The 13,705-nt window shown below is 37.0% G+C and overlaps 1 protein-coding gene across 8 annotated transcripts in view; it reads right to left on the reverse strand.

Moving 5' to 3' along the window:
- Positions 1-13,705, reverse strand: part of RAPGEF6 (Rap guanine nucleotide exchange factor 6) — a 182,431-nt gene that overhangs the window by 26,334 nt on the left and 142,392 nt on the right. For all 8 annotated transcript variants that reach the window (XM_048220950.2, XM_026507900.4, XM_026507902.4 and 5 more), the window contains 2 exons: positions 5,470-5,681; positions 865-988 (listed from right to left, as the gene is read on the reverse strand). In XM_048220950.2, the coding sequence (XP_048076907.1) occupies positions 865-988; positions 5,470-5,681 (336 nt within the window). The remainder of the gene's footprint in view (positions 1-864; positions 989-5,469; positions 5,682-13,705) is intronic.

Consider the following 13,705-nt stretch of genomic DNA (forward strand, 5'->3'; position numbering starts at 1 on the left):
TCATAGACCGTATTTTTTTTAAGCCAAAGGAACTGTGCCTGCCTTTGTTGATACTTCATTTTGAAAAGTCTTATGTACTGAAGCTATATACACAGGCCCGGAAGAAAATGAGTCCCTAGATTAAAACCCCAGTATCTATGCTGCAAATCATAAAAATTACTGAGAACAGCTTGACAATATTTTAAGTTTTATGTAGTCTGAGAAAGACTTTGTCATTATATTAAAAATGAATTTTAAAAAGTATCCTTAGAAGTGAATATGGAATACAAATAACATCTTCCATTTCTATTAATGATGGAACATGCTTAAATTTGCACTTTCTAAATTCTGTTAAAGTACTTACGTACAAATAAACAGTAGTACTATGGCTTGAGGAAAATATATTTTAAAAGAATAAAGTATGACTTAAACAGAAATAGAACTTAAAAATATTCAATAAAAATAAAAGACACGTGCAGACTAATACTTTACAAATTAGGTTGAAAACCAGATAAAAGCATTCGTCCTCTGTGATTACTTCAGCAAGGGTCAGCAATTTTTTAATATTAGTTATTTAACATAACAATAACAATACAGAATTATCCACATCAAAAAAGTAATACAGAACCAGGGTTCAAATCTCAGCAAAATACACAATACTGGGCAAGTTACCTAACTGCTCTGAGCATCGGTTTTTTCAAATGTAAAAGGAAACTCCATACGACCTACCTTTAAGGGGTACCATGACAAATGATTACTTGTAACTGACCTGTGTAAAGCATGTCATACAGTGTATAAGAAATGGGAGACGGTTAATAAATGATAAATACTATTGCTGTATCACTTGATGCCACGCTAACACTTTTACACACTTCAATGCCATACCTCTGTCGAAACATCATAGCTGGGTCCATGTTAGCAGAAGTCATTCGAACAACTTGCCGGATTTCCTTGGCAATCATTCTTAGCTTCTCAAAATTCACTAATCCATCTACTTTGGAGTCATTTCCTATGGAATAGAAGCAGTTCTTTGGTTCTCAAAATTAATACCTATATAAAGGTAGCAGAAGTCAAGTTTTTCTTGGGAGCAGAGATCAGAACCTCCTTTATCAAACTGCCACTTCTGTTTCCTTGTTTTTTATTTTGTTTTGTTTTTTTTTAGAGAAGGGGGGCGGTGGGAGGGACGTAGGGAGAGAGAGAATCTCAAGCAGGCTCCACGAGGCCTGACACAGGGCTGGATCCCACAATCTTAAGATCATGACCTGAGCCGAAATCAAGAGTCGGACCATCAACCCACTGAGCCACCGAGGTGCCCCACCACTTCTATTTTTAAGAAGTGATATATATGATTCAACTCTGCTCCCAGGTAATGAGCTGTTGGAAGGAATTCTATTCCTATGGGAGCAGTAATTGTGAATACTGGAAGGTGATAAGCTACATAGCTTCTGAAACCAATTTCATGGTGGTGTTACAGGCACACCTGTAAAATGTGCACCTCCTTAAATCTTACTCTCCAGATGCTCAGCTCACTCTCAGGCAGGTAGGTACCTGCATCTGCTCTTTTAGGCTGCAGGGTATAGCACTCGAAAACTTAGGTTTTAGCCAGGGGTCACAAAGAGCGACCTATGGGCTTAATTAATCCAAGAAGTTTTCTTTGATTTAAAACACTTTTAGAAATTGTTAAATGAGTTGTCAACATTAAACAAGTGGAAGATATCCCCTGAAAACTTCTGACTGTTCTTTAAAAAAGGGAGGGTTCTAGTGGGGGATTAAGGAAGAGTAGGTACGTTTTCCCAAATCACAATTATTAGTTAAAATTAAGAGGTGGCTGGCTCACAGAGGAAATACTTTCTAGTCTGCCATTCACCTTCTTTTTCCAAAATCTGAATTTACAATTCTTACTTTCATCAACTGACACAAATTTGCTTGCTTAAAAGGTCCATAATTTTTTTTCTATTCTGGTAAGTGGGCTCTGAGGAAAAATTCACATAATTTTCAAAATGGTCTACTTTTCTTTGAAGAGAGTAAGTATGAGACCAAACTTAGCTCATCTGATGGCTTACAAAGTTCAGACAAGGCAAAAAAATGTATGTTCAAAAGGCAATAGTAGTGCTTCTTTCCCGTCTTGAATAGTTAGTGTGACCACATTTATCTACCGTGGTAGCCCCTGAGATGCCTCAGTGGAACTCCCAAGTCCCAAAGACAAGTTTGAGAACCTAATGGGTCTGAAACACAGCATGTTCTAACTCCTCACAGTAAACAGAACCTATACATTGAACACAGGAGTTGTTCAGAGCGTCAACATGTGCGGTGGAAGCAAAATAATCACCAAAAATACTTTTCAAGTCACATAAACATGTTTTGAGGGAGCAAGTCAGAAAAACGTATTTGAAGTCTATCACAGTGTGTGTTTACGAAAAGGAGTGATGTGAGACAGCCAGTAGGATTAGGTAGGTAGAACAACCCTTCTGCTGAGAATAATTAGAAAATTTGAGCAAAAACAGAAAAAGCAAATATTTTAAAGTATCAAAAAGCTATTGAGGCAGTGAAGATTCTTTTTTTTTTTTTTAAAGATTTTATTTATTTATTTCACAGAGAGAGAGACAGACAGCGAGAAAGAGAACACAAGCAGGGGGAGTGGGAGAGGAAGAAGCAGGCTCCCAGCAGAAGAGCCTGATGTGGGGCTCGATCCCAGAACGCTGGGATCACGCTCTGAGCGGAAGGCAGACGCTTAACGACTGAGCCACCCAGGCGCCCCAGACAGTGAAGATTCTGAAGAGGAATGACGATGTGGGGAAGGTTTACTATGTCACAGTGCTTGATCCTAGGGGCATCTACTGGTTCAGAAAAGGTGGATGATGAGCTTAAAAAAACTAAGGAGTACCATCCCAACTTATGAGGTTAGAAGAAAACAACTTCTTTGGGTTGGGATCCTGAAGGGCTATCCTGGAATTAAGGAAGAACTAAGTGTGACTAGGATATAAATTCAGTGTTAAATTATCTCAAAATGTGAAAATGGATTAAAGTGATTTTGGATTGCTAGCACACCTAGCTGTCTGGCGAAAGCAAACTTTTATTTCTCTGGAGGAATGTGACATCATCCGAAATCTCAGATTATTTCTGTAACTTTTTATACACAACATACATTTGATCAAAAACAACCAAGGCTATCAGGAGAAGAGACAACAAGAATTTAATGCAGGAGGAGAAAAAGACAACAGAAAGGGACCCACATAAGATGGAGATATTAGATACAGACTTTAAAATAACCAAGTTCAATATGTGCAAAGATACAGAAAACAACACTGAGAACTTTGGCAGCGAACATAATAAAGATAAAAAAATGTAAATTATAAACCTGACCAAAAGAAAAAAAAAAAAAACCTCACATAACACAAGAACTAGAAGCAGGACCTCACTGATATATTTAATAGTAAATTACACATAGTTGAAAAAAGAACTGATAAATTGGAAGAAAATATCCAGAATGAAGCATGGTAAGACAAAAAGATGAGAAACAGATAAAGAGGGTGAGACAACAGAAGAAAGTCATCAGGTCTAACAAAGGTGAAATAAAAATCCCTCTTCCTTAGAAGAGGAAAGGTAAAAAATTTGAAGACAAAATGAGAGTTTTCAGAACTCATGAAAAATATCAAAACGCAGCTTTCAAAACATCTTACAAACAAATCAGAACTAAAACAAACAAAATCCAAAATGCCACACCTAGTTACATCATAACCAAACTAGAGGAAAAAAGAGACAAAGAGAAAATTATAAGGCAGCTATTGGAAAAAGGGCAAAATATAGTCACAGGCACAGCAAATAAGAATGACAACTGATGTCTCAATATCAACAAGGAAAGCCAGGACATGATGGGATGGTCTCTTAAAATGTTCAAAGAAGACAAGTGCCAACCAAAATTATGCCTTAAAAATGAAGTAAAGACATTTTCTGATAAATGAAATTAAGATATTTTATCAGCAGACTTGTACTTAAATAATAGTGTTCTATAGCAAGAAAAAATATCTATCACACGGAAGCGTTGAAATGCAGAAAGGAATAAAAACAGTAACAATAACATATAAATACTGACTTTACTAAATGATAGTATCATGTGGGAGTTCAAGGCATGACAACAACTGCATATGAACTGGGATGTGGGTAAATGGAATTTAAGTAATCTAAGTTCCTTGTATTGCCTGATACACAGAAAAGTACTGATTAACCCACTATCAACTAATTAAGTATATATATTATAATGTCTAGTGTAACATGAGAAAAACAGTAAAATAGTATATAGTTAGCAAGTTACTTTACTTGAACAAATACCATACACGAAAATTAACTCAGGAAGATTGTAGATAAAAACATGGTAAAAGATCACTAAGTTAGGCTTTTAAAACTAAGAATGTGCTGTTCATCAAAAGATAACCCTAAGAGACTCAAAGATAAGTCATATTATACCCAGGATTTATAAGAAATACTTAAAAATATATTAAACAAAAGAGACAACCTGATAAAAAGAATACATAAGAAAGCTGAACTGATAATTGACCAAAAACCCCCACATAAATATATAAAAGGGTGCTTAATCTCATTAGTATTTAGGGAAATGCAAATTAAACCACACCACTACTAAAATGGGTAAAAATAAGACTGAATTTACCAGGGGTTGATGAGGAACAACAACAACTCTGATAGCACTGCCAGGGTTGCAGTTTAGTACCTAATGCCAACTCTTTTCTAAAGTTGACTATATGAGTATCAGATCCATAAATGCCACCTTGAATGATATGAATATTCAAGGCAGCATTATTCATAATAGGTGAACAGTGGAAAACTATTAAATGCTTATCAGGAGAAGGGAAAAATCCACTGTACGGCATTCAGGTAACGGAACACTAGTTTTGAAAGTCAAGTACAGCTACAGTCAAAAACATAGAAAAATCTCACAAATCTAATGTTGACCGTATAAGCCAGAAACCAAAACCAAACCAAAACATAAATATACTCTGTAATTCCATTTATATAAAGTTCAACAACAGATAAAACTAAACCCCAGTATTAGGAGTCAGGGCAGTCATTACTTTTGAGGAAGAGAACGAGGGTGGTAATTAGAAAGGGGCATTTTGGTTTCAGCCAGCATGTTGGTTACATGGGTGTTTGCTTTGTCATAATTCATTTAGCTGTTCACTGGTTTTGGGCACTTTTCTGTATTGCCTGTTGAGTAATTCATTTAAAAAAAAAGTTGGAAGGAAAAATATTACTAAACAAAATAACAAATACGATCAAACAGTCTGATCTGGGTTTAAGTGAAATTTATGTTTGAATACACAGGGTAAACCACCTAAGTTTGTTTTCGTCAATATGTGGGTTTTGACTTACAAAAGCTGCTACATTTATAATTAGGTTAAAGCTTTAGTGACATAAAAGGCTGAAAAATATATTAAATATAATAAACATACTAATTTTCAAATAACTTTTAAATACCTTCATGCAGAAATGTCATATCTTTCTTGACAACAGGGAAGAGAGGAATAATTGGAGGCTGCATGCTCTGACTACTAAGAATATTTCTATATTTTGCCATGTTTCTAGATGGATCAAAAAGGTCTTGTAGATCTTGGAGGTGTTTCTCATACTTGCTTGGTAATTTCTCCCAAGTTCCTCTGAGTCGTGCTACAGATGCCAGGTTCAAGCCACTGCCAAAGATGAGAATAAAAACATTAATAAGGGACTTGGAGGAGAAAGAAGACTCAGGGCAGTAAAGCGTATACACCAAGTTTCTCTAATAAAACTAAAATAAGTAGGGACATATTTTTAATGTGTTGAACAGAGTAGAATCATGAAAAAAAATAAAAGGGACTCTTTGATGTGACAATAAGGAAAACCTCTTTCAGAGGAACTATATATACACTACTTGCCTATGGTTGTGTACCTGTAGCCTTTATTTTACAGCTTGCATGTATGAAACAAAGTATTTCCATAAAAGAGACATTTAACGTAAAAAAAAAAAAAACCTTCAAATATCACAATGTTTTTGTTTGTTTTACTTAGAAATAACTTTATGGAGACATTATCTATTTGAAAGAGGTTTAAGTAACGTTGAACACAAATGCTATAATAATTGAGGAAAATTCTAGGGCTGAGGCAGCCTTCCTTTCCTGAGATTTTGTTCTCTCACATCCCTGATTCAAATACTTCCCTTTCTCTAAGTTCTAATCCTGTTCCTCCAAGGCCTCCATATATCCAATGTCTTCTTTCTACAGGATTTTAAACTCAGATAGCCCGAGCTTGAAAAATATGCATGCCCATTAGGCTGCAGCTCCTTCCTACCCCTTTTTGTCTATACTACCACCCCCCAGGTAGGCTGCCAAATGAAGAGTGCATATATAATACCTCAATTTTCTCACCAGTTAGTCCCTCTTTTATACTTAGCCACCTGACTTTTTGGGACATCACTGTACTTAAATTGTTCTCTTGACTTCTGATTTTAAGGTGTGAAGTCAAGGTATCTTTGTTCCCTTTCCTCTCAGTAATCATCAGAAATGATTGTACGAGTAACAGAAATGCAAATTTCATCTCTACTTCAATTAAGAGATACCTGTAAATCCTAAACACATTAAAAGGTTGCCCCAAAATAGTCAAGGTCAAATAGAATGGTAAATGCTGGAAAAGAAATGCTGAAGATCTCAACTTCTCCAAAGCAGGTAACTCACACTGAAGGCAAGAACACCAACCCCCCATTTGAAACAATACAACAGAATCCACAGGCTGATAGAATTAGGCGGGGCTGGACCAGGGAGTGCCAGAGAAAGTGCAAAGAATGATACGATATCTTGATGAGAAGCTTAACAGTGAGACTGGATAGAAGGTAGAAACTCTGAGTGGTAAGCAGCACTAAAGCTGCCAATCCCCATGTGGTGGCAAGAAAGAAAGGGTAAACAATTCACATCCAAGCTCGATTCCTGCTAGCCTGGAATTATGCCCCAGATCCTCTTCCACATGAGCCTCCTGCAAATACCTGGTACAGGAAAACTCATGTCATTCAAAAAGAAAAAAATAAACACAGAATCTATAATAAGCTGGTACAAGGAAAAACAAAGAACACAAAGAAAAATGTTGCCACCAATCAAATAAAAACTGGGACTCATCAATGACTTAGTCATGATTTCAAATGAATTAGTAAAATAAAGAGCTTCTAATGGAGTGATATAAAGAGCTTAAGAAAATACAGTAGGAGAAGCTGATAAAAAAAAGTTAACCAGTGAAGTTCAGAAAAGAAATGGAATATAAAAGCAAGACAGAAATGAAGGCCACCCCGGAACACACAAAAGAAAAAAAAAAGACAGACAGACACTGCTACAACCTGGTGCAAGTGATGCTGAGGAAAGGAGGAACAAAAGCAGTCAACGGAAATGGACAGAGCTGAAAAGGATTAGAAAGAAAATAATGGATATGGAAGACAAAGGAGATAAAAAATGTTCAGTAACTCGTATCTTCAAAGAAAGAAAAAAATTAATAGAACTGAAAAACTATTTAAAGGTAGAACTCGAGAAAACTACAGAAACAAATGAATCTACAGAGTGAATAGGTACCACAGTTCTAGAGACCCGGATACAGAACTGAAAGATGTAGAAACACAGATGTAAAGGTAAATGACTTCAGAGACAAAGACAGAGTACGGGGAATAATCTCAGAAACTTGAACAGTTACATAAAATGCTAGTTATGGAGCCAATGTCTAGGGAGTTACCAAGAAATAACCCATGAGACAAGAATTTTAAAGCTAAAGTGCCACTGAAGTTCCAAGACAAAAATAGACAATTTGAATATATACAGCAAATAGAATTTCCACAAGACCTTCTTCATGAAATGACTGGATAACAACCTTCAAGATTTGATTAGAGTGATGTTTAGCATCATGGCAGCCTAAGACATCTCTTGTTTTATCTCCCTACCCCAACAATAAAAATCTGACATCTATACATGAAAAACAGTGTCTCTGTGGAAGCTGTGGGACCCAGCACCATACGCCAAGGGACGTAGAAAAAAAAAAAGCCTTGCCTCTAAGTATATTGGGTAACAGGCAGACAGACTTTGGTACTGGTTCTGGAACCTACAGGGGACTGTGAAGTGGTTCTTGACCCTATTGACTGTGATCTGGGAATGCCTGCAGAACAAGGACTTAGTCACCTAAAGAAATGAGAGCATTTGTAGAAGTCCAGGTTTCCAGAAGAAAAGTTCTAGCAGTGGGCTAGAGGAAAACAAAACAACAACAACAACAACAACAACAACAAAATAGAGTTTGGATGCACCTAACTAGGTTAAAAGAATAGTCTGATTTTGCTGGCATCACCCCCTCCCCAAAGGCAGCACAGCTGAAAGCTAAACTAAACAGCTGGTGATTTCTCCCACAGGGGAGAGGGAGAACTGGTAAGTACATGCCTGGTTTCCCTAATTGTGTAGGATGCTATTAAAGACACTAACTTCACTCTTGTATCATTCAGATCCAAAACATCCATTACAGTGGGAGCTCCATGACAGGGGTGAGGGAGCAGAACTGGAGAGTGGCATGTAAGATTCCTGAAGGACATTAAAGGAACACAGGTCCTGCTGACTGCTTCTGAACTCCAACAGGAGTCAGCCCAGGAGCCACAGAGAACATCTCACTTTTCCCCTGCAGATGCCCCCAAATGACCCACTGGCACCTGCACTGCCCCATGCACCCAACTCACACCCCCACATCCGTCTTCCAAGCTGCTGCTGGCTCCCTGTCCAAGGTCCTGAGAACAAGCTCTGGTTAAAGAAGGAGCACAGAAAACAGGCTAGAGCCTGGCGGCAAAGGAGAAGCCACAAACTTGAACTGCAGCACCACCTTCAGGAAAACAGAAGAGAAGCCATCAGCAGGTGACAGGGTATATTAGAGGATACAAAGATAAACTTTAAAATTCTCTCACAAGAGGGAGGGGCACTTGGGTGGCTCAGCCAGTTGTCTTGATCAGGGTCCTGGGATCAAGCCCTGAGTTGGGCAGGAAGCCTTGCTTCTCCCCTCCCTCTGCCAACAGCTCCCCCTGCTTGTGTGCACACGCTGTCTATGTCAAATAAATAAAATCTTAAAAAAAAAAACCAAAAACAAAAGAGAAAGCATGGAACAGGTATATCCATGCAATGTCTGAGAAGGCTTTAGACTTTATAGCAAGACTGCTAAAGGTTTGTTTCCATCCCACCCCCCACTCTAAAGACTGCCAGTAAAAACTGGGAGGAGGTGACTGCTACTTCAAATGAAAAAAACAAAGACAAAAACAAAAGCAAATTAGGGAACCATGACATCACCAAAGTTCACAATAATCCTCAAGTAACCAACCCAAAGACATAGATATCTACAATTTACCTGATAAAGAATTCAAAATAGCTGTTTTAATGAAATTCAATGATTATACAAGAAAATTCAGAAAGATAATTCAATGAAAACAGGAAAATAATACATGATCAAAATGAGAAATTCAACAAAGATATAGAAATCACAAAATAGGACTATACGGATATTTTGGAACGGAAGAATTCAATGAGCAAAATAAAATAAAATAAAAAATGTCATCTAGAGGATCAAAATCAGAGTAGATGGAAGAGAAGAAAGAATCAGTGAGAGACAGGATAGGAACTTTGAAGTAACCCAGTTTGAGGTGGGAAAAAAAGAAAGAAAAAAAGAATGAACAAGAGTGAAAGAAGCCTACACAGTCCATGGGACCACCAAAACCCCCAAATATTGGTATCACTGGAATTCCAGAAGGGGAAGAGACAGCAAGGAGGCAGAAAGCCTATTTAAAGAAAAATGGCTGAGAACTTCCTGAGCCTGGGAAGAGATCTGGATATTCAAGCTTATGAAGCTAACAGATTACCCCATTATTTCAATTCGAAATAACTTTCTCCAAGACTCATTGTAATAAAACTGTCAAAAATTAAAGACAAACAGAATTCTAAAGGCAGCAAAAGAAAAAAGGATAACCCGCAAAGGAACATCTATTTAGGCTGTCAGCAGATTTTCTCGGAAGAAAACTTACAGGCCAGGAGAGAGTGGGATGATATATTCAAAATGCTGAAAGAAAAAAATTGTCAACTGAGGACACTCTATCTGGAAAAGTTATCCTGAGAAATGAAGAACCTTCCCAGGAAAACAAAAGCTGAAGGAATTTATCACCATTACCTTAAAGAAACACTGTAAGGAGTCCTTTGAACTGAACTGAAATGATGTTAAACAGTAACATGAAAACGTATAAAAATACACACCACCGTGGTAAAGTTAAATACAGTTAAATTCAGGTAACTTAAAAAAAAAAAAGATTTTATTTATTTATTTGACAGAGCACGAGCACAGCAGGGGAGAGTGGCAGACAGAGGGAGAAGGAGAAGCAGGAGCCCGATGTGGGGCTCAATCCCAGGACCCCGAGATCATGACCTGAGCTGAGGGCAGACACTTAACTGACTGAGCCACCCAGGTGCCCCAAATTCAGATAACTCTTAACAGTATATTATGATGGTGTCTTAACCACTTAAGTAGAGAATAAAGCTTAAAGGACAACAAAATGACAACAGCTACTATAATTTGTCAAGGAATACACAATATAAAAAGGCAGATTCTGACACTAAAAACATAAAAGGGCGGGGAGTAAAAGGGTACAGTTTTGCATGTGACTGAAGTTGGTATCAGCATGAAATAGTTATGCTTCATATAAGTCTCACGGTAACCTCAAAGCAAACACCTATAGTAGACTCACAAAAGACAAAGAAAAGGGAATCAGAGCATTTCAGCAATTCACAAAAGAACACAGCAAGAGAGTAAAAATGAAACAAGGGAACTACAAAACAGCTAGAAAACAGTAACACGACAGTAATAAAAGTCCTTACCAATAAACATTCTTAATGTAAATGGACTGAATTCTCCCATCAAAAGGCACAGAATGGGTGGATGAATAAAAAAACAAGACCCAACTATATGCTGCCTACAGAAGCCTCACTTCAGCTTAAAGGACACACATAAGTTCAAAGTGAAAGGATGGAAAAGATAATCGATGCAAACAGAAATGAGGAGAGAGCAGGGGAAGCTATATTTGTATCAGACAAAATGCACTTCAAGCCAAAAATGGTAACAAAAGACAAAGGAGGTGATTATATAATGATAAAGGGTCAACTCATCAAGAAAACATAAAAATCATGAATATACGTGTGCCCAACATTTCAGCACGTAACCATTAAGCAAACAGTAACAGATCTGAAGGGAGAAACAGACAACAACCCATCAGTAGGGGACTGCAATACACCACTTTCAGCAATGAAAGTGACAGAAAATCAATAAATGGATTTGAACCATACGTTGGACCAAAAGGACCTAACAGATACATACAGGACAGTCCTTTCACCATTAGCAGAATACACACTCTTCTCACAAGCATAAATGGAACATTCTCCGGGAGAGATTACAAATAAACCACAAAAGTCTTGGTAAAATGTAAGACTGAAATCATGTCAAGTATTTTTTCTGACCACAATGGTGTGAAACTAGGAATTAACAAGAGGAAAATGGGAAAATCTACCAACAGAGAAAAATTAAACAACATTCCCTTGAACAACCAATGGGTTGGAAAAAAAAGATCAAAATGGTAATAACTATCTCTCAAAAAACGAAAGTGGATATACAACATATCAAAACCTATGGGATGCTGCAAAAACTATTTCCGAGACAGAATTTTAGTAGTAATTTTCTATATTAAGCAACAGAAATTATCCAGTTTTTCACATCAAAAATGAGCAAAAGAAGAAACTCAGCCCAAAGTTAGGAAAAAACAAAGATCAGAGGAGAAAGGGATCAAACAGAGGCCAGAAAAATAAAAAATAAAAAAGATTAATGAAACTAAGAAGTGGTTTTTTGAAATGATTAACAAAATTGACAAACCTTTAGCTAGACTAAGAAAAATAACTCAAATAAATAAAATATTACTACCTAATTCCAGGCAGAACTGATTGATTCACTTGTGTCACCTCTGCTGTAAAGTTAGTATGTGCTTTATATTCTTTGATATACTTTAATATAAAATATGAGAAAACAAAGCAATTAATTTTACAGGAACTACTGAATATGTGTAATGTGTATAATAAAATGTTCTTAAAAACAAAACAAACCTTTAATCAAATAACAGTCTTGGAGCTACTGTCTACTACCTTCTTTTGAATCACATCTATTATTTCTTGTATTTGTCCCCTATCTCTTTGGTTTGACTCTCTTTACCCCTACACTCAGAATGGTCACTAGTTATGGCTCTTAAATCCTCTACCATTTATTTTTTACACTCTCTTTTTACACAGAGATCTCTCTTGGTGTCAATCAGGTTTTTCCCCCCCGAGACTACTCCAAAACTGAGCCTGTAACTCTCAAATTCCCTAACTTTATGCTTCCTACTTAGTTTCAATTTCTAGCCTTCCAAGTGTTTATCAATGACATCTTTGTTCCCTCATTTTAGACTCAGCTGTTAAAAACTGTGAAGTAAGTGGTGTGATTCCTGCATTTTATAGATGGGAAAAAAAAAGGTCTTCGGTTTTCTACTGACACACCGCTACTACACTGGAAAGGCAGGACTCAGACACAGGTGCAGCTGTTCTAAAGGTTAATGCTAATTTCTGTTCAATACTCCTCCTAAAATCAAAAAACAAAAACTACACAAACAAAAACTCCTTCTAAAGCGCCTAATTCAAGTACACCCATGGGTTACCTTCATAAAGCAGTTTATTACTATGACAGATTTATTATTATAAAGATTCTAATTCTATCTCATGTGAGTCTAGAATAAGTCATAATTAAATTCTGTGGGGGGCATACACAGATGGGATTAAGAAGTAATTATGCTGCTATATACAACCACATGGCCTTATAAATGGACAAAACTACAACTACCCTCCACCTTTAAAATTAGACTTCCTTTAAGAGGAAACCCTTTACTGATCAGCACTATACTAGGGGAAGGTCAGAAAATACATTACCTAGGTTAGCCAATCTAGCCAATCAGTGATTGGGGGGCGGGGGGAAGATTTCCAGGACATATAGCCATCCACACTTCTTCTGAATTTTTATAATTCTAAGTCCTACTGTGCTTGAGCAACAACACATCCACTGATACCTCATGCAGTGTTTGATAAACAAATCAGTGCTCACTGAATGGTGCGATTATTGTTTTTTAAAATTATCATTATTGTTGTTGTTATTGTTTCAAAATAGCAATTTTAGGTTGGAGCAGGGATACCACACTGATTTTTCAGTGCCAAATCACAGTGAGGCAGACATGGAAAGATGCACAGTACAGCAGTCTGATGATAAAGACCATCTGCTGGCCATATATCCACAGAAGGTATAATCCATCAAAGGGGGACAAAGGAAGAAAAATGGGAAGCCGTTCAACCCTATTCAGCAAATGTTTAAACGAAAGATGGAAGAAACAGAAAGTGAAGAAGCCACTATTACCGGAATGAAAAATATATTAAATCTAACAATACTTTATTATTTTTTAAAAAGATTTTATTTATTTATTTATTTATTTATTTGAGAGAGAGAGAGAGAGAGAGAGAGAGAGAGTGTGCACACACACAAGCAGGCAGAGGGGGAGAGGGAGAAGCAGACTCCTCGCTGAGCAGCGAGCCCGATGTGGGACTCGATCCCAGGACCCTGGGATCATGAC

Source organism: Ursus arctos, unplaced genomic scaffold (genome assembly GCF_023065955.2).
Source record: "Ursus arctos isolate Adak ecotype North America unplaced genomic scaffold, UrsArc2.0 scaffold_5, whole genome shotgun sequence".
Lineage (NCBI taxonomy): Eukaryota > Metazoa > Chordata > Mammalia > Carnivora > Ursidae > Ursus > Ursus arctos.